General features: G+C 45.1%; 1 protein-coding gene across 3 annotated transcripts; it reads left to right on the forward strand.

Moving 5' to 3' along the window:
• The first annotated feature begins 231 nt into the window (after positions 1-231).
• PRKAR1A (protein kinase cAMP-dependent type I regulatory subunit alpha) lies at positions 232-20,740 on the forward strand. 3 transcript variants are annotated; one of them, XM_043585103.1, is made up of 12 exons: positions 255-605; positions 881-1,015; positions 4,343-4,522; positions 10,208-10,378; positions 11,177-11,268; positions 11,470-11,531; positions 15,850-15,896; positions 16,556-16,714; positions 17,745-17,805; positions 18,901-19,022; positions 19,969-20,050; positions 20,375-20,740. In XM_043585103.1, the coding sequence occupies exons 3-12, from the start codon at positions 4,349-4,351 to the stop codon at positions 20,545-20,547; spliced, it is 1,143 nt and encodes a 380-aa protein (XP_043441038.1). In that variant the 5' UTR covers positions 255-605; positions 881-1,015; positions 4,343-4,348; the 3' UTR covers positions 20,548-20,740. The 3 variants fall into 3 exon arrangements, with proteins under 3 accessions (XP_043441039.1, XP_043441038.1, XP_043441037.1); XM_043585104.1 differs by lacking the exon at positions 881-1,015 and having other exon boundaries at positions 232-605; XM_043585102.1 differs by lacking the exon at positions 255-605 and having other exon boundaries at positions 832-1,015.

Raw genomic sequence — 20,740 nt, forward strand, 5'->3', positions numbered from 1 at the left:
GGCGTCATGATGGAGGGGAGGGGGGTGTGCGTTTCAGGTTCTAGATGCACCCTGACAAGTCCTTTTCAGTGTCTCGGGCCCACAGACCGGCTTGGCCTCCACTGACGACAGCACCCCCGGAGGGGAGAGCGGCCCGATCAGCCTAGCGGACGCTCGGCAGGGCTCGGATTTCCTGGACCGGATGGCGGGCCCGTGCCCGGAGGCCCGCGCGGTGCAGGCCAGGCACAGGATGCGCGGCCGGGCGTGCTCATCCTGGGCATCCGCCGCTGCCGCGGATCCGCCGCGGCCGCCGCCTCCTCCGGGGCCTGGAAACGGCAGGAATCTCCCCACCCCGGCCCCGCGTCCTCCCCCAGCAAGGGGCTGCGGGGCGGAGTCGCCCACCTGTCATCCGAGACGCCCCACGTGGGTCCGCCCGGGTTGGGGGTGGGGGCTGGAGGGAGGGAGAAAAGGCAGAGGCGGCGAGGGAGGCGGGAGTGAGAGTGGGGCGGAGTGAGGAGTGGAGGCGAGGGGTCGAGCAGAGAGGGGAGCTCCCCCAAGCCGCGCCGTCGACGAGCGGAGAGCAGAAGGAAGAATAAAGGGGACCTGTGGTATCCAGACAGGAACAGGTAAGGGGGGCAGGTGAACGGAAGGAGGGGAGCGTCGGGCTGGAGAGAGTGGGGAAAGGATAAGAGGCGGGTGGGAGGAAAGGGCTGCGAGTGGGGGACGAGGTTAGATTAGAAAGGAGAGCGGAAGAACGATTCTAGGGCGTGGAGGGGCCAGGGTCCTTCTAAGAGGGGCTAAAGAGGAACCCGGGCCGCTGCGCCTTTAAGGTTGCCAAGGCGACGGCTCTGGCCAGAGCGAGGCGCATTGACGTCAGCAGTCGGGCGCTGATTGGTTGCAGCCGGGTCGTTTCCGGTGGAGCCGCCGCGGAGCCGCTACCGCAGAGTAGAGCGGGGCTGGGAGGGAAGCGCCCGGACAGCTCAGCCAGCCGCAGCCTCGCACCCGCTGTCCCGCGTCCGCCGCCGCCCGTGCCCAGGTGAGTGGGGTCGGCCAGGGGTCCCCGACGCGCCGAGCTTCGCGGCCCCGCCGCCCGTTTGGGGGCGCTGGACCGATCCAAGATGGCGTCACGGGGAGCGACCTGCAGGGGGATGGCCGCACCCCCTGCCCCTCCCCGGCCCCAGCGGCGCCTCCCCGTAGGCCTCACGCCCCGGGCCGCGCCCCCGGCCCCGAGTCTGCGGCTCCGAGGCCCCCGGGTCGCCGGGACTGCTCCGGTGCGGGGCTCACCGGCCGCCCCGCCCGCGCGCGTTCCCCGCGCTCGGCGGCGCTGGGGCCCCCGGCCCTCCGCGGCCATCGCGCCCCTGCCGCCTCCGCACCCGCGCGCCGCGGCCTCCTCGCTCGCCCTCCCCCATTTCCTGAAGGACATCAGTTCGATTTTACTGGAATCCGCCATCGTTCCCCCTAGCATTGCTGGCTGATCTTGAGACTCGGCCGTTCTCGTTTTTCTTTCTAGGGCCTCCTTGTCCTCCTCCCCAGCAGTGGCTTTCTTTCCCCGGGAAAGCAAGCCTTCCGGGTGCTCCCCTCCTCCCCCCTGCTCCGTGATTTTAGCTTGGCTCCTGAATTTCATTTTGTCCCCTTTCACCTCCCCTTTTCTGATCTTCGTCCCCGTCCTTCCTCCGTCTTTTCGCCACCGTCGTGGCCTTCCGACTAGAGTAGGATGAAGGAAGGATAGGCCTCCCTTCTTCATTCTGTGGCCATGATTGTGGCACGAGTGAAGTGAAGGGCACTCTCCTGTCCTTCCTCTCGAAAATAAGTACATGGTCCCTATTAACCCCTGCAGCGCAGTGCAGGTGTAATGCCAAAGAGCTACTTTGAGAGATTGTCAAGCGACTGGCCTTTCTAGCAGAGGAAAGAAAGAACGCTTTCTCAAGATGACCCCAAAGGAAGTGTTTCTGGCTGGTCTGAGGGTCTGCGGTCTGAATCAGCAAGTTTCCCCAAACTGTGTTAAATATGCCCTCTCATGTAATCCTTTTGAAACTGAATTTTGTCACAATTGAATTGACAAAAGAAAATGTCAATTAATGTACCTGTTATGAGCAGGTACAATGCAGTGAAAGTTTAAAAGGAGTTAAATAATTTTGCGGGGGGAGGGGAGAAGCTAAATTGTTGGGCTCTTAGTTTTAAGAAGGAATACAGAGTATATCCGATTAAAAATACTAAGACAGTCAAGTTTGGATTAAGGGGTTCACATGGTGACCGCATTAATCTTGGGGCATTTTTGTTAATTTGCTCCCTCAGGAAGACCAGCCAGTGTGTTCTTTTTAAGACTTTGTTTCAAACAAAAGGTCAGTTTCACTTGTTAGACCCAGTTCTCTCCTTTCTACCAGCCAGAGTCGTGATCTTTGAATGATTTCTCTGATCAGTTGAATACGTGGATTGATATTCCTGAAACATGTCGGAATATTTTGGAGCATAAAAGATCTGATTTATCATTGTTCTTGGTGGCCTTTGGCATTATTTGAAATGTAGAAAATTCACTGAAGTGGATTATCAGTTCGTATGACGGTCTGACCTGGAAAAGTGGCTGGTATAAATCCAAAATGAAAGAACCTTTTTTTTTTTTTTATTGTTTATTTCTCAAGTAGCGTGGTTCTTTTTCTGTGGCTTTTAATTTATGTGCTTGTCAGGGAGCTACAGACTTTCTCATGGTCTGTTAACTAGTCTGCTTGTGGGGCGCCTGGGTGGCTCAGTCCGTTGAGCGGTTGAGAGTCCGACTTCGGCTCAGGTCAGGATCTCACAGTCTGGGTTCGAGCCCCGCATCGGGCTCTGTGTTGACAGCTCAGAGCCTGGAGCCTGCTTTGGATTCTGTGTCTCCCTCTCTCTCTGCCCCTCCCCTGCTCATGCTCTGTCTCTCTCTGTCTCTCAAAAATGAATAAACGTTAGAAAAAATTAGTCTGCTTGTTATTGACCTTTATTTGTCAAAACAAAATGAATAACAGTGTAGCACTTTGGCTCGTGTGTCTTTTTTTCTTTTAAATTTAGAGTTTCCTCTCTGGTTTCGTGTGCATTATATTTGGAAAAGACTGATGTGTATTGAATTCATCTGGGAGGGGGAGAGGACCTCAATTTTATTTTCTAATCTTAATGGCTTAATAATTAGGAGTTGGGAGGAAAATAACTTATGACTGTGTTGTTAAACTGGTAAGCTTTAAATTCCGGGGTAAAGTTAGCTGCTGTTATATTTCTACTTACTTTACGTTACATCCAGGTAGTTTGAATCCTCTAAAATTCATTAAATGCAGTTTATCTATTGATATCTTCATGTACACTTTTTTAAATGTTTTTATTTATTTTTGAGACAGACAGAGCATGAGCAGGGGAGGGGCAGAGAGAGAGGGAGACACAGAATCTGAAGCAGGCTCCAGGCTCTGAGCTGTCAGCACAGAGCCCGATGCGGGGCTTGAACTCACGGACTGTGAGATCATGACCTGAGCTGAAGTCAGACGCTCAACCAACTGAGCCACCCAGGCGCCCCTTTCATGTACATTTAAAATTTAACCTGTTTTAGCATTTTTCTGCCCAAAGAAAATGTTTTGACATTTACCTGCCCAAATCTTACATGATTTATTTGGGAAGGTTCTTTGGTTTGTTTTTGCTTTTGTTTTTTTCTGTTAAGGCTATTTTCTTTTACCAGTGTGTTTGTTAATCACTTAGGGCCGGGATTTTATAAAAGAATCTGGAATAAAAGGTTGCTTTTAAAATTTGTCTGGAGATCATTTTGTGTTTTTAGAAATTTTGATTATGCTAGTGGTTGGCTAATCAGATCCTTTGCTCCAGGGGTTTGTTGAGCGACATTAGGACACTCGCCCAGGATAGGAGTTAGGTACAGGGAATGTCGGAAGTTCTTCATTGTGCTTCCTTGCTTTCACTTAGAGCGGACTTGTGTGCACTTGTAATTCTCTGTCCTGTTTGCCATTTACACACTTCCCCACGTCATCGTGATTTCTTTGCAGGGGGAGAACTGAATGAAATTCCCTTAGGGTCCTGACTCCTCAGTGGCCCTCCTCCGCGGGGGATAGTGGCTGATCCTTCCTCCCAGGAGCACGGGTTCTTGCCTCTTGCTGTTGCTGCCTGCAGAACCCAGATCCCGCGCCAGGAACTAAATGAAACACTTCTTTGGAAGAATGCTATTTATTTCTTTACATATTTTCTTCGCGAACCCCCACCTCCCTGTTTAAAAAAAGAAAATCTCCGGAAAAAAAGCCCTTGTGATTCAGTTGCCTGATGAATTTCAGTCAAAGGCCAGCTCGGCTTGTGCTCTTTAGCAATCGTTTGCCCAAGCCTGCGTGTGTGTTTTCGCCCGCAGACAGCCATGGCCTCCGGCAGCACCGCCAGTGATGAGGAGCGCAGCCTCCGCGAGTGCGAGCTCTACGTCCAGAAGCACAACATCCAGGCGCTGCTCAAGGATTCCATCGTGCAGTTGTGCACTGCCCGGCCCGAGCGACCCATGGCATTCCTCAGGGAATACTTCGAGAGGCTGGAGAAGGTAAATATACATGCGGGAGACCCGACGACCCCGGCGACTGTTGCACGTGACGCCGTCGAATGTCCCCAATTTGTACCACTTGGAAGAAAAGGCATTTGGACCAAACAAGAAATCTAAACTAGAGTTTCACAAAAAGAAGTGCCGTTAAGGCATTTCTAGTAATTTTTAACTTCGTGATCGGTAGAATGCCTCAAAACAAACCTGCATGGCGAGTTTAGCTGGGTAACGGAGGGCTTCTAAACAGTAGTCCCTTGTAACCGTCTTAATTGACCCATAAACCTGATTAAAATAACTAGATACGGTTGATCAGAGGTAGCGGTTGTAGGACACCGAGAAGTTCCGCAGTGCTTGAAAGCAGCTAATGCTTTCGTTTCCTTCCACAAAACGAGTGAGCTTCGTAGACCTTCTTTCACCTTTTAAAACTAATGTAATGAAGCATTTGAGTCTAGCTTCTGACCAAGCGGGGGATCTGAAGTACAGGCGTCCGTTTCACTGTGGACTGTATCTCAGATGAGTCGGACTGTAGAGCAGAGACGCGAAGGGTGACGTGACCGGTGTCGGACTTTTCCTTTACTTACGGTTTTGGTCAGGACTTGTTTCCTCTTGAAAAAGAGCAATTCAGTTTTTATTCTTTATCGTTCATCCTCGTTGCGTGTGTCACTGTGACCTAAGGATATGCTAAGTGCTTTTCTAACCCGAATGGTAATCAAGGACAATGCTTCGGTTCACTTCCCTCAAGAAATGATGAATGAGAAAGTCTGGAACGTTAAATGCTTTCAGTAGTTTGATTTGTTTCTGTAAATTGAGATAAGTTTACAGGTTTTTTTATACATACTGAAGCTTTGATGTGGTTTGAAATGATTATGAACCACTTGGGAGGCATTTCTTAGGTATGTGGTGATTAATTATTTAATTGTATAATAGAAATATTTGTAATAGATCCCATTTGTTTGGAAAATCTTTTAAGTGGCATACCGTATTAGTGAAGAATCTGTATACTAAGATTTTAAAAGTGTTTGGGTAGCTCGGTGATCAGACATTTTCTACTACTGTTTTGTTGAAAAGGTGTTTGCTAAAACTGGTGTTTAGTACCATGATTGAGATAATTAACAACCAAAGAACCACTAACCGATTCCCAGGAACGTGGCCTCGCTGTTTTAGAATTGTATTAGAAAGTCTCGCTTGCTCCGTTGTAAGCAATTTCCAAATGGTTCGTGAAATTCTGTAGAGCCAGGCTGCCGTGGGCGTTCCCTGTTTTGAAATAAAGTGCGTTCCTGGAGATCCGGTTCTGAAATGGGTCACTGTAAGGTGATCCCTCTTCGCTTCAGACATCAATAGAAACCAGCGGATGAGGGAATGAAGTGGGTGGGACATTAAGGGTGTGTCTTTTTATAGGGAACATGGAGTGTGTGGTCACTGCAGCGCCTGGGCTCACCCTCGCGCTGCCGAAGCCTCCCGGACAGGGAGGCAAGAAAGCGTCCTTCACAGAGTGTTCTGCAGATGGGATTTTTAGATTTAATGTGTATTAGCCTCTTTACCTCTAAACAAAAGTCCTGGCTGACACACTCCTTCCTGTAACTCAAGGGTCTTTATTTCACACGCGCACATTCCTTTAGCCAGGGTCCAGTGTGGATATCTGGGCTTTTAAGGAACTAGATTTTCAACTTTTCCACAGGTCGTTGTTCTGTACGTTAGGTGTTGGGTTTAGTATGTCTGGAAATACACAGTCACGTTCTTGTCACCTCCTTTCCTGTGTTAACCAGGGGTCGTGTTTCTGGTACCTTGAGCTACTCGACGAGAAGTGTGCCCCAGACTCACAATTGGTCCGTTGGAAAGCTTCTGCGTTTTACTTCAGACTGTCATCTGAAATTGAAGTTCGCACTTGTGCATGTATTTATTAGAACCTTGCCTGTCTGATAGGTCAGAGGAATGTTAATTGCCGTGACCACTGAGTGTCTCCACTGAGTGCCAGGTTCTGTGTGAAGCACTTTGCACACATACATATTCCTCATTGCAGATGTGAGAGGTAGGTGACTATCCCCATGTTAAGAGGTAGCGGGTAAAACTCAGAAGCGGAGCGACGTGGCTTGTACACGTGGTGTGGCAGTTAACTTGTACTGGGGCGGCATACGACCCCCTCCTCCCCCACCCCGATCCCAGTGGCTTACTCTACATAAAGCCCCCGATTGCAGTGGCTGACTACAGAAGACCTTATTTCACGGTCCTGGGCAGCTCTTCTGGGCTCAGCCCCTCCTGTCTTCCTGACTCCACATGTTTCTTGTTCTGGAGCTGAGTGCAAGGAGCAGCCACGGTATAGAGCATGCTGCTGCTCAAGGCGAGAACCACCAGAAGCCCAAGCAGGGCAAACCATCAAAGTGGGCGCGGTATGGTGCCTCCACTTACATTCCAAGGCCACGCCCTACGTCCGTTTGCTTGGAAGTTTGTCTCCCCTGGGGGGAAGACTGGACCGGCGAGGGCGGGGAGAGAACGAGTAATTGTTGGAAGCCTGTTAAGTAAGTGGTGGGGATGCTGTGAACTTAAACTCAAGGACGAGTGCCGGCAGCCATGAAGTAGATTAGGAGGGTTTTTTGGTGTGTTTTTTGGCTCCTTTTGGCTTTTGTTTTCATAAGTGGGAAAACCGAAGAGGGGAGAGGCTGGCAGCGGAATGACGACAGCAAGGAAAAGGATATAAAAGTGTATCCTAACATGTACTAGGATTCGATCTCAGTAATGGATGTGAGTCACCAAGATGAGGTTATATCTGATTGCTGTTTAAAGAGGATCCATGAAACAATGTTAAAAATCAAAATGCTTTTGATCCTTAAAAATTATCTTAAAAATTCATTTAGATGTCGTTCTAAACGAGATGCCGTTCATGTCATTTTTCGTGAAATTTTTGTGAAATGCCAATGACAGATTTTTGGAGGTGGAGTTTGTGTTTTAATTTATGGCCTTCAGCTAAATTTGAGGAGACACGAGTTTTACAGTTCTTTGTCAGTATGAGGTGGGAAAACTTACTGGTTATTGGAATTACCAGAAGGAAAATGAAGTGGGTTTTCTGAAAAATGTGTTTAAAAAAATTTTTTTTTTAAAACATTTATTTAGTTTTAGAGAGAGAGCGCAAGCAGGGGAGCTGCAGAAAGAGAGGGAGACACAGAATCCAAAGCAGGCTCCAGGCCCTGGGCTGTCATCACAGAGCCCTTCTCCGGGCTTGAACTCACAGACCGTGAGATCGTGACCTGAGCTGAAGTCAGCTGCTCAACCGACTGACTGCCCAGGCGCCCCTCTGAAAAATGTAGTTTTTTTTTTTTAAACTTTTTTTTTTTCAATGTTTATTTATTTTTGGGACAGAGAGAGACAGAGCATGAACGGGGGAGGGGCGGAGAGAGAGGGAGACACAGAATCGGAAACAGGCTCCAGGCTCTGAGCCATCAGCCCAGAGCCCGACGCGGGGCTCGAACTCACAGACCAGGAGATCGTGACCTGGCTGAAGTCGGACGCTTAACCGACTGCGCCACCCAGGCGCCCCTGAAAAATGTAGTTTTAAAGAAAATGGCTACATGTTTGCACATGGTTCAACATTTTACAAGTACAAAAGGGTGTGACATAATAAAATATAATGAAATGTATGACATCTGTTTCCTATATAAATACATAATCTAACATAGTATATAAGATATTTTATCTGAGTAAAATTGTACGTTCTATAATACTATATAAATATGTAGTAAAAAGTCCCATTCCATTGTCTTCTTGAGTGCAGCCAGTTTTCTATAGATAATATATGGGCATTTACCTACAAATTCATATATAAAAAAGCTTCCTGTTTTCCAGCAGGTGCATGGCATTCCATTGTATGGAAAAACTATAATTTCTTTAATCATTGAGGACCATTTTGGTTTCCACTGTTAGGCTATTACAAACTATTACAAATGATACAATGAGCAACTTAGTATATATGTTTTATCACATATATGTATATGTTGGAATAAATTCTTAGAAGTAGAATTTCTGGATTAGTTGGTCAAGAAGTAAATGCATTTGTAATTTAGTATAAAGCATAGTAAGATTGTTTTCATTGTATGTTTTTCTTACTGTGTTTTCTTCTAAGTTTGAAAATTAGAAAATCCAGAGAAATGAGAAAAATAAAGCCAAACCTTCTCTCCAGAAAAGAATAAAAATCAGGCATGATTCTCCTAATAGAAATTAACATTGTTAATACCTTGATGGTTATCACCCTAGGCTTTGTTGTGGCATATATAAGCTCTTTTAGGGGCGCCTGGGTGGCGCAGTCGGTTAAGCGTCCGACTTCAGCCAGGTCACGATCTCGCGGTCCGGGAGTTCGAGCCCCGCGTCGGGCTCTGGGCTGATGGCTCGGAGCCTGGAGCCTGTTTCCGATGCTGTGTCTCCCTCTCTCTCTGCCCCTCCCCCGTTCATGCTCTGTCTCTCTCTGTCCCGAAAATAAATAAACGTTGGAAAAAAAACACACACACATATATATAAAAGCTCTTTTATTTGTAGAAGCAGGGCTAAATACCATGTCAGAGAAAAAGTAGGCACCTTATTAATTTCTTTTGTCAAAAATCTTTTTGAAATTATCAGTAAATGCGAGTAAGTTCATTTAGAATTTGAAAAATGGTTTAGAAAAATAATGGAGAATGAATGAGTCAAGTGAATGAGAGCATAGTAGAGAATACGTTCTTGGGGTTGGTTGTTTTTTTTTTTTTTTTTTTTTCATTTTTATTTTATATCAAGTATAATAACTTTCTTTACTGCACAGTTAAGAGGCATTTCTTTTTAAGGCCCTGGATCTGAAAAGTAAGAATATTAAAGAGTTTGTCTCAGTTTTTATATGAATTGATGTAATGAGATTTTAAAAACAAGTGAACTTTTGGTTTTAATTTCGGTGTAATGAATAATAAATAATAAAGGTATTAAAGAATATAAATAATAGAGATAATGAAGAATGCTTATAGCTCCTTTGGGAGAAATATTATTAGATCTGATCTTACTTAAATTCTTGGTTACCATCACATCATTTCATAGTTTGTTTATATCTGAGACTTCAGCCAGAATATGAATTCCATAGGCTTAGGACCCTTTCCTGTTGGTTTTGGCATTGTCTTTTCCTAGCATCGACTCGACATGGCAGCTCCAGAGAATACTTAAGTGAATTAAAGAAATAACCCAGTAACCTACACATTGTTGTATCACTTTGCTGTGCCTGAGTGGTTATTTCTAGGTAACAATTCTTTTGGGGTGTGTGTGTGGTGGGGAATCTTCATGCTATCTGTAGCAGCATACGGAAACCTAATTCCCCAGGATTTTGTTTCGCAGTTTATTGCTGTTGTGTGCGTTATAAGGCATTGTTGCCGATGTATTACCATAACCAGTATCTAATTTTTTATTTGCATGTTATGTGTCCTTGTACTAATGGCTTTTGTTTATCATTAAATATGGTGTCTCTTATCATCTGAGGAAACAGTATAGCCCTTTCAGAGTATTGCTTTTCAAACTCGACTCCATTTTTTTTGCATTTGGAATGGCCTTTCCCCCTTCACTTTCACATTGGTAATAGAGGAAGAGATCTGCAGTGATTGAGATTGGGTCACACTTGGGAGGACACGAGAAGACCAAATTGACATGCTGAAGGATCTCATTTTATAAACGTGTAATTTTTTTCAGGAGGAGGCAAAACAGATTCAGAATCTGCAGAAGGCGAGCGCCCGTGCAGATTCGAGGGAGGATGAGATCTCTCCTCCCCCACCCAACCCAGTGGTTAAGGGCCGGAGGCGACGAGGTGCCATCAGTGCTGAAGTCTACACGGAGGAAGATGCTGCGTCGTACGTTAGAAAGGTAGTTCTGCTGTCCGCACGATGGGGCAATGTTTTCGGGACCCACGTGGTCGTCTGCTAGCCGCCCGTGGTGATGCCTGCACCATTTTGAGTAGTAAAACACAGGATGGGTTGTACTTCGTCCTATACGGTTCTTGGGTCCCGGGGAACAAGTTACTGTACTAACATGCCGTTAGAGGAAATAACTAATAATGATTGTAAAACAGCGAACGGTTGTATTTGGGGGGGTTTCTTTTCCGGTTGCTTTGCAGTGGAAGAAGTGGGCAGTGTTTTTTCTCTTGAATCATGGTTTCTTTTTGACATCCCGTAACTCATGTTGTGACTTTGAACCTTTTATCCTGGAAGCTTCCTTCCTCCTTTTGGCTCTTCCTTGGAGCCAGCCTGCCATTTTGAGTTCTGCTATTGGCCTGAAGGGGAAGAGAGTTGTCCTGACAAGAGGCTTGTGAAGCTCATAGTACGTGGTCACAGTTTAAAAAATGACTAATTGTCATAAACTGCTTAGTTTTGCCTCAGAATAATGACCTTGCAAGGTGTTATGGTTTGTGACTTTAGTCGTTGACTGGAAACCAAGTATGAGCCTTCAATATAGGCTTGGTTGTAGGAAAGGGGATTAGTCAGTCAATATTTATTGAGTACTTTGTAGATCACAGATAGTACAAGCGTGTTGTGTTAAATAGTTAACTCAAAGCAGTCTTGTTTAAATACCATAGCGTATTTTGACGTTTAATTGAAATGCACGTTCAGACATGATCTGGTTTTGGTTTATGGAATTGTCATTGGATCTTCTGTTCTTTCCCAGGTTATACCAAAAGATTATAAGACAATGGCTGCTTTAGCCAAAGCCATTGAAAAGAATGTGCTCTTTTCACATCTTGATGACAATGAGAGAAGGTAGGTTCGGGTTCTTGGTTATACTGTTTTTTCAGAACACCCGTGGTCCCAAACTAGTCTGCTCACTGTGGCAAGTTTTGATAATCTTTCACCCGATGACGGTCCAGGCTGAAGATCTGGGAGCTTTAAGTCAAAGGGTGGTGTTTGGAATCCATAGAAGATGCACATGAGATGTGACTTGAGACCTTGTGTGTCTTGCAGTGATATTTTCGATGCCATGTTTCCGGTTTCCTTTATTGCCGGAGAGACCGTGATTCAGCAAGGTAAGGGCTGCTGCTTCCGTGGCCTGCAGTGCTGTGGGCCTGCAGGATTTTGTTAATTGGAGTTCGTTTTCTTCTTTTCGGCCTGCCATTTTCCTTCTGTCCTACTGCTGGGTTTTCCGATTTCTTTCTTTCTTTTTTTTTTTTTTGAGTATCGTTGACACACAATGTTATATTGTTTTCAGGTGTACCATTTACTGATTTGACAAGTTTGTACATTAAGCTGTGTTCACCACGGCTGTAGTACCACCGGTCCCTTTATAGGACTATGACGGTGTCACTGACTGAATCCCATTGGCTGTGCCTTTCTTCTCCGTGCCTCACTCATTCTGTGACCGGAAGCCTGTCCCACTTCCCTTTGCCCATTTTGCCCTTCCCCCCACCCCCTGGCAGCCTTCGGTTTGTTCTCTGTATTTATAGGTCTGATTCTGCTTTTCAGGTGTCTGTTCATTTGTGGGTGCGTGTGCTTTTTCTTTAAGATTCTACTTATGAGTGGAGTCATAGCATATTTGTCTTTCTCAATATGACTTATTTTACTTAGAATAATGCCCTCTAGGTCCATCCATGTTGTTGCAAATGGCACGGTCTTCTGATTTTTTTTTTTATGGCTGTATAATGTTCCATTATTTTCCTTATTCATTCACCTGTGGATGGACACTTAGGGTACTTCTATATCTTGGCTATTGTAAACAGTGCTGCGATAAACATAGGGTTGCATAGATCTTTTCAAATTCATGTGTTCATTTTTTTCGGGTAAATACCCAGTAGTGGAATTATTGGATCACTGGTATTTCTGTTTTTCATTTTTTAAAATGGTTTAACGTATTCTAATAGCAGACTTAACGTGGACAGCACAGAAGATCAACAACGTTAAAAACATGTACTTGCGTGTAGGACAACTCAGTTAGAAAAAGCATAGTGAATGGATCATATCTACTGTCTGATAAGAATGCTACAAACACTATTTAGTTGTCATCAATATACTTGTTTTAAGAAAATCCAAAGGTTGGCATTGTCCAGAAAAACATAACAGGTTTATTTATTATCGTTATATAAAGTTAAACTGCTGAAACGTGTTCACTGAGACATTTTGACTTGCATTAATGCTTTATGTCCCCGCATTTATATTAAAAATTCACACACGGGTGCCTGGGTGGCTCAGTCAGTTAGGCGTCCGACTTTGGCTCAGGTCATGATCTGGCGGGTCATGAGTTCAAGCCCCGCGTTGGGCTCTGTGCTGACAGCTCAGAGCCTGGAGCCTGCTTTGGATTCTCTGTCTCCCTCTCTCTACCCCTCCCCCACTTGTACTCTCTGTCTCTGTCTCTCTCTCAAAAATAAATACTAAAAAAAGTTTTCTGTGCAAAATATTAATGTTATTATATATTATATATAATTATAATATTAAATAATACTAATAAATACACATTTTGAAAGTTTTGCTGTGCAAAAACTTTTTTTTGTTTTTTAAGTAAATTTATTTATTTTGAGAGAGAGAAAAGCCCAAGCAGGGTCTGCGCTAATAGCACAGAGCCTGATGGGGAGCTCAATGTCAGGACCCTGGGATCATGACCTGAGCCAAGATCGAGAGAGTCAGATGCCTAACCGACTGAGTCACCCAGGGGCCCCTGCGAAAGCTTTTGATTTTGATGTAGTCCCTTGCCTACGGAGACATGTCTAGAAAAATGTTGCTGTGGCTGACGGGAGAGAGATACTGTTTTCTCTTACAGGATTTTTATGGTTTCAGGTCTCGTATTTAGATCCTTAATCCATTTTGAGTTTATTTTTGTGTATTATGTTAGAAAGTGGCCCAGTTTCATTCTTTTGCACGTAGTGTCCAGTTTCCCCAGCACCATTTGTTGAAGAAATTGTCTTCTTGGCATTGTGTATTCTTGCTTCATTTGTCGTAGATTAAGTGAGCATATACTTGTGTGTTTATTTCTAGGCTCTGTTCTGTTTCCCTGATCTGTGTGTCTCGTTTTGTGTTAGTACCATACTGTTTTGTTTACTGAACTTTGTAGTATATCTTGAAGTCTGTCTGGTATTGTGATACCTCCAGCTTTGTTTTTCTTGGGATTGCTTTGGTTATTTGGGGTCTTCTGTGCTGCCATACAAATTTTTAGTATTATTTCTTCTAGTTTTGTGAAAAATGCTGTTGGTATTTTGATAGGGGTCATACTGAGTCTGTAGATTGCTGTAGGTAATATGGGCATTTTAACAACATTAACTCTTTTAGTCCTATGACCATGGAATAGCTTTCTGTTTGCCTTTGTCATCTTTCATTTCTGTCATTTGTGATTTACGGTTTTGAGAGTACAGGTCTTTTACCTCTTTGGTTTATTCCTCGGTAGTTTATTCCTTTTTGGTGCACTTGTAAATGGTGTTACTTTTTAAATTTCTCTTCCTGCTACTTTGTTCTAGTGTATAAAAATGCTGTTGATTTCTGACTGTTAATTTTGTATCTGCCACTTGACTGAATTCATGAATTGCTTCTCGTAGTTTTTGGTTGGAGTCTTTAGGATTTTCTATGTATAGTGTTGTTTGTGTTGTTCGCAAATAGTGACAGTTGAAACTTCTTGCCAATATGGATGCCTCATTTCTTTTTTGTGCTGATGCTGTGGCTAGGACTTCAGTTCTGTGTTAAATAAAAGTGGTGAGAGTGTGGGGCGCCTGGGTGGCGCAGTCGGTTAAGCGTCCGGCTTCAGCCAGGTCACGATCTTGCGGTCCGTGAGTTCGAGCCCCGCGTCAGGCTCTGGGCTGATGGCTCAGAGCCTGGAGGCTGTTTCCAATTCTGTGTCTCCCTCTCTCTCTGCCCCTCCCCCATTCATGCTCTGTCTCTCTCTGTCCCAAAAATAAATAAACGTTAAAAAAAAAATTAAAAAAAAAAAAAAAGTGGTGAGAGTGGACATCCTTGTCTTGTTCCTGAACAGAGGGAAAAGCTCTCGGTTTTCACCTTTGATTCTGATGTTAGCTGTTTGTTTTTTGCATATGGCCTTTTGTTGTGTTGAAGTATGTTCCTTGTAAAGTTAATACCTATTCTCCTCTATTCGAAAAAATAGAGGAGGAAAGCAAGCTTCCAGATACATGCTCCAAAGCCAGCGTTACCCTGATGCCAAAACCAGACAGATACCACAGGAAAAGAAAACTATAGGCCAATATCACTGAGAACACAGATGCAAAATCCTCAACAAAATACTCACATTCAGCAAGACATGGAAAGGATCGTTCATCACAGTCAGGCAGGCTTTATTCTGGGGATGCAAGAATGGTTCGATATTTGTAAATCAGTCAGTGTCCTACACCACCACATCAACAAGACAGATGCTAAAAATCACATGATCCGCTCAACTGATCCTTTTTTTTTTTTTTTTAAATTAAAATCCTTTGAACTTTGGGGCGCCTGGGTGGCTCAGTCGGTTGAGCGTCCGACTTCTGCTCAGGTCGTGATCTCACGGTCTGTGAGTTCGAGCCCCGCGTTGGGCTCTGTGCTGACAGCTCAGAGCCTGGAGCCTGTTTCAGACTCTGTGTTTCCCTCTCTCTCTCTGCCCTTGCCCTGTTCATGCTTTGTCTCTCTCTGTCTCAAAAATAAATAAACGTTAAAAAAAAAAAAAAATCCTTTGAGCTAAAAGGCACACTTTCCCTAAAGGACTACTGTTTTCTCTAGTATCTGATACAGTTTTGTTTATAGTAACTTTTGGAGGATATTGCATTTTAATTTTGAATGTTGTGTGAGATTTTAGAGCCATATATATTTCGTATAGCCTTTATATTATTAACCACTTACAGAGTAAAATAAAGTAGGAAGCGGCAAAGCAGTTGCATTCTGAATCACATAGCACATCTGTTTGTAAGGTTCTTGGGCTTCTGATTCTTAGCTTTTTTGCCTTGTGTATTAACATGGGTCTAACCTTATGGGTATCCCCCTCCCCTGTTTTCTTTTATTTACTCTTGATATTTTCGTGGGTCTTCATAATCCATGAGTTTTCCAGTGTAGTGATAGTCTGATATTTTGTTACTTACTCTGTTTGTTTTGTTGTCATGATCATGTAACGGGTACTGTCTTTGTACACATAACAGCTTTTTTTTCTTTTTAAGTTATTTTTCAGAGCTTTTCTTTACCATGAGATGACTAAAAAATTGATCAATTTTATGGCTTTAAAAATATATCGTTGGACTTTTCTTCCTGAAAGGTTGTGTTAATTTATAACACGCTTTCTTTGACGGCACCTCTGTAAAATAAATTTATTTTTACATTAATTTGATAGTTCTGATGTATGTTTCCTCAATTTGCATTATACACCTAACTTTTTGTACTCTGTTTTAGGTGATGAAGGGGATAACTTCTATGTGATTGATCAAGGAGAGATGGATGTAAGATTTAATAATAGAAATATGTTGATAGTCGTAAAGGTGAATGTGTCAATACTGATTACTTGTAAGAGTTTCTGAAGGGCTGTTAAAAGCCTCGTATGTCAGATTCCAGCAACATCTTTTGCCAGGTATTTTAAATGACACAGAGAAACTTTTTAACCTATCGAAAGGCAATTTCGTTCGCTAGACATTCAGTTTAAATCTCTTGCTGGAGTCCCCAGTTAAGGCGCGTGTGCGTACCGTGTGGTAAGGTAGATGTGAGGGAGACTGTCCATGAGACCTGGGAGTTGGCGCTGAGACTTGGTACAGCTCTCTTGATCCTGTGAACCTTGTTTACAAGGGAAATGGGCATAATAACAGCACTGCTGTCGCAGGATCATTAGTTCATTGCCGTCTGCAGGAGGCACGGCACTCTCGAAATGTACACGCGGTTAGCGCTTCGTTTACCTCTGCCCTGATCCTCCCCGTGGGGAACGTTCTCTTGTCGGGTAATTAAGCCCGTGAATCACAGACACTCGGGTTTGTGCTGCTGTGTACTACAAACATCATGTATTCCGGTTTAGAAACCAAGTTCAGTATTCTGGCTCCTTGGAAGGTGTTTCATCCCAATGTGTTTGTGTGTGTAGGAAACTACCGGTCCTTTGTCATTTGCCTTTTAGGTCTATGTCAACAACGAATGGGCAACTAGCGTTGGGGAAGGAGGCAGCTTTGGGGAACTCGCTTTGATCTATGGAACGCCTAGAGCCGCCACTGTCAAAGCAAAGACAAATGTGAAACTGTGGGGTATCGACCGGGACAGCTACAGAAGAATCCTCATGGTGAGCCGGCACGCCTCTTGGAGTGCGACGTAGAATTCAGTCTGTGTCACGGGCGTTTGAGTCGTATCGCCAGGTCTTTTAGAACAAATGTGTGGCTGCAAATAACACGGGAGACACATGTGGTGCGTCTGTAGGGGTCAGCCCACGTTTGGGAACGTCCCCATTTGCACGTCAGGTAGCTTGCCAGGTGCTGCTTCTGAGAGCACGAAGTCGGCTGTTCGCAAGTGACCCGCTTCCCTAAACGGCAGGGGGGTTGTCGGTAGTGCAGACGTCCCCTCGTAAGACTGGAGGAAGAAACAAAATGATAAAACCATTGGAACGTTCTGCTCATGTAGAACCTTGTGACAGGTTTATAGAGTAGTTTCAGATGTTAAGTGCCAGCTGCTGGCATTCGTCCTCTTGAATGGTTTTCTTAAATTTGTGCCGTGCCTGTCTGGCTATTTGACAGTCTGCAGTTGGACATACTTCGAACATTTGCTGTATTTGGGGGATGTGTGTGTGTAGGTCGACGTATACGCGCCTGTAAGGACGTTCCGGAGGACTGTGCTCCCCCGTCTCCTTCCTCCAGATACTTGGCGTTTACCAGACCTCACAGATAAGACAGCTTGGTTAAGTCAGGGGCTAGGGGACTGTTTTCCGTAGAAGGTCTACAAGTGGTAGCCGTTTTCTTTCCTTAGTTCTGTGGAAGATTGGGGTCGTGGGGAAGAACCCTGGGCTGCAGATACATTCAGCTCTAGTCACTCATGTAACCTGGTAGCTCTTCTGGAGAATTGATGGTGCGTTTGGCATTTCATTAATTGGTTGTCCTAGGCACCTTCTTTGGCCATATGCATGGTCTGACTTTTAAGAGCGAGTTACTCAGCTGTTTATTAAGCTGAACCAGTGGCTTTGCCGTCTTCAACACGAAGCATCAGCAAGCTTTGACTTTTTTTCTTTTTTAATGTTTACTTAACATTTAATATTTATTCCACAGCATTATGTGATAATTACACATTTTTAAGATCACTTTTTTTTTTTTTTCCATTTATAGGGAAGCACGCTGAGAAAGCGGAAGATGTATGAGGAGTTTCTTAGTAAAGTATCTATTTTAGGTGAGTTTTGGAAGATTGCACGGAGAATTGTTAAATTGAAGTGTTAGTGATACATGCTTATGTCATAAAAACTGCCCTGGTTATCAGCTCACTTTTTTTTTTTGCTAACAGTAATGAAAAACACAAAGTTGAAGTTTGACCAAGTTAGGAGTAATTTTACAGTGTATTTAATCTACTAGTCTATGACACACCTCTTTACTAGTGGTGGACGTGGGAAAAACTTCCTGGAATTATGTGCTACTCATTCCTCTGGGAGAGGCAGAAAGGCTAAAAGTGTCCTTCTTTGCTGATGGACATTGGCAGTCATTCACCCTCTGGTTTCTGTCTCTGTTGCTCCGTCGGTGAGTTGACTGGTTCAGGAGAGTCGAGCGTTTCCACGAATGCCTTTTCTCTGTAGAAAAATTAGGTGTCATTTTCTGATTTTCTCTGAAGAGGTGCTGGAAGTTTGTTGAAATTGAGTAAAGCAGGTTAACCGGACACAGTTGTATTTTGTTTCGCGGCCTCACAGATGTTGTTACAACCTGCTCTGGGAGGGGGTGGTGGTGGTGATTCTTAGGGAATAGTCTTCTGCCATTTTGTTAGAGCGAGTTGACTTCTCCCGCCTCGTTTGTCCTTTCTCTGAGTGGGTTACATTTACTTAATGACTTGGGTTTCCGTTTGGTTTTGGGGAACTGTTGTCCGGTTCTCCTCGTGGGTTTCATAAATTCAACTTCGGGTTTAAATAGGTAAGTTATTTCTGTGAACCTCTGGGATAGTATGGATGGCGACACTCTCTATGACGTTTGGGTCTTGATTTGCATTGATGGTGTTCTTTAGGAAGACTTAATGATTACATTTTTTATTCCTTTACCATTGGGTGCAGTTGATAAGTTAACCTGGCCACTGGACCACGGAAGTAAGGAGCTAAGAGTTTTCTGTAAGTAGGAGGAGGATCTTGCTGAGACTTGAGGTGATTGAAGAGAGGCACCATGTTGAACCTGCAACACTACTAGAATATTAAATGGGCATGGCTGTGTGACTCATCGTTTTGATAGTTTTGACATTTTTAGCAGTGACAACTAGCGTAGATAAATTCTTTCAATTCTCGCCTTTCAGAATCTCTGGACAAGTGGGAACGTCTCACAGTCGCTGATGCGTTGGAACCTGTTCAGTTTGAGGATGGGCAGAAGATTGTGGTGCAAGGTGAACCAGGGGACGAGTTCTTCATTATTTTAGAGGTAACGGAGCCTGTGTTTGATATTGGGGGGAGAAAGCAGTACACCATAAGAGAGAAAAGGGGCTCATTCTGATTTCCAGCTTCACTTTTTAGTAATACCTGATAGATTTTATTTAAAAAATTATCTTTCACTTAGAAATGGTGTTGTGCCAGGCCACCGTATTTTAAATGAGTTGGAGTCCGTTCTGGAAGGGCTGTTCAGGAAGTAATGGCCAGATTCTGAGCTCCTCGATCTTTTATCACGCAAGCCAAGTGAAACTTACCCGTTTAGCATAACAAACTATTACGGGTCTGTACCGTCCTTGTTAAAATCGTATGTCTGGACCATTTGGCAAATAAGGGTTAAAGGCAAGCGTGTAAAGGCTGAAAGCTACTATGTTTTCTATCTTCACAATTCATGGAAATGCATAGCAGATACTCCTGCCCGCCGACCAGAGCCTAAAGAGCAGATTTTGTAGGAATGTGGCTCAGTAGATGCTAATTGCTAAAAGTCAGGAGTCGAGCGACTGTTTCTTTGGAAGGCCAGTTGGTAAGTGACTGAGGCTTTGTGAGCCGTGGGGTTTCTGTCGCAAAGACTCAGCGCGAGAGTGCAGCGCAGAAGCGGCCAGAGACGGCGTGTAAACGCGTGGCTGTGTTCCTGTAACGTTTCGTTTATAAAAACAGGCGGCGAGTTCGGGTTGGGCCCCCCTGGCTGCGGTTTGCCAACCCAAGTCTCAGCCCTTTGGCTCCTGGGTGTGAGAAGGGGCTCCGGCAGGGCCGTGGGGCAGAAGGGGACTGGAGCTCACGTCGTGACTCTCTCGAGTCATCTTTTAGGCGAACGGGAGGATTTGAAATCGCCGCCGCGTCTTTTTTTTATTTTTCTAGGACAAAGTAGCCCCACTTGCATCTGCAGAGGGCCACCCTGGATTTGAAAGTATCTGTTTTGCCATCTGGTGGTTTTATTACAGGGCTCAGCTGCTGTGCTACAACGTCGGTCAGAAAACGAAGAGTTTGTCGAAGTGGGAAGATTGGGGCCTTCTGACTATTTCGGTACGTGGCTGTCCTTCAAGTACGTAGTTCGAGTCCCCTCTCAGGGAGATCACGCTGAGCGGTCTCTCTTCGTTCTGTCTTTCTCCCGAATTTTACTTTTTCGCTGTAGTCTTTTTGGCTCTCCGAGAGAGGGAGATTGTAACCTTTGCCCATCAGTAGCCCGGTCGCCGACGGTCTCCTGTCGGTCGTGTTTAAGTGCGGATGTCGTGGGGCCCGTGCTGGGCTTGAAGAGCGGTAGACGCGGCCTCCCCGTGTCTCGGAAGCGCCCCCGCGGGGGTGCTCCCGGGACGCCCGCCTCCCCTGACCCGTGTCCCCCCTTCGCAGGTGAGATCGCGCTCCTGATGAACCGTCCTCGCGCGGCCACGGTGGTCGCTCGCGGCCCTTTGAAGTGCGTGAAGCTGGACCGACCCAGATTTGAGCGCGTCCTCGGCCCGTGCTCAGATATCCTCAAGCGAAACATCCAGCAGTACAACAGTTTTGTGTCGCTGTCTGTCTGAGACCCGCCTCCCGTGCCTCCCTGTCGTCCTGTCCCCGGTCCGTGCCTCCCTCGCGCAGACGGCTTTCCCCCCTCCTGGCAGCACGGCGGCTTCTCGTCTGTTTGTATTCAAAGTCGCTTCTATCGCACCGTTTTTCATGTGGAGCGTTGACCGGATGCCCCGACGCAGTTAAATAAACAGAGTTCTGTGGAGA

This window comes from Prionailurus bengalensis, chromosome E1 (assembly GCF_016509475.1).
Source record: "Prionailurus bengalensis isolate Pbe53 chromosome E1, Fcat_Pben_1.1_paternal_pri, whole genome shotgun sequence".
NCBI classification, from domain to species: Eukaryota; Metazoa; Chordata; class Mammalia; order Carnivora; family Felidae; genus Prionailurus; species Prionailurus bengalensis.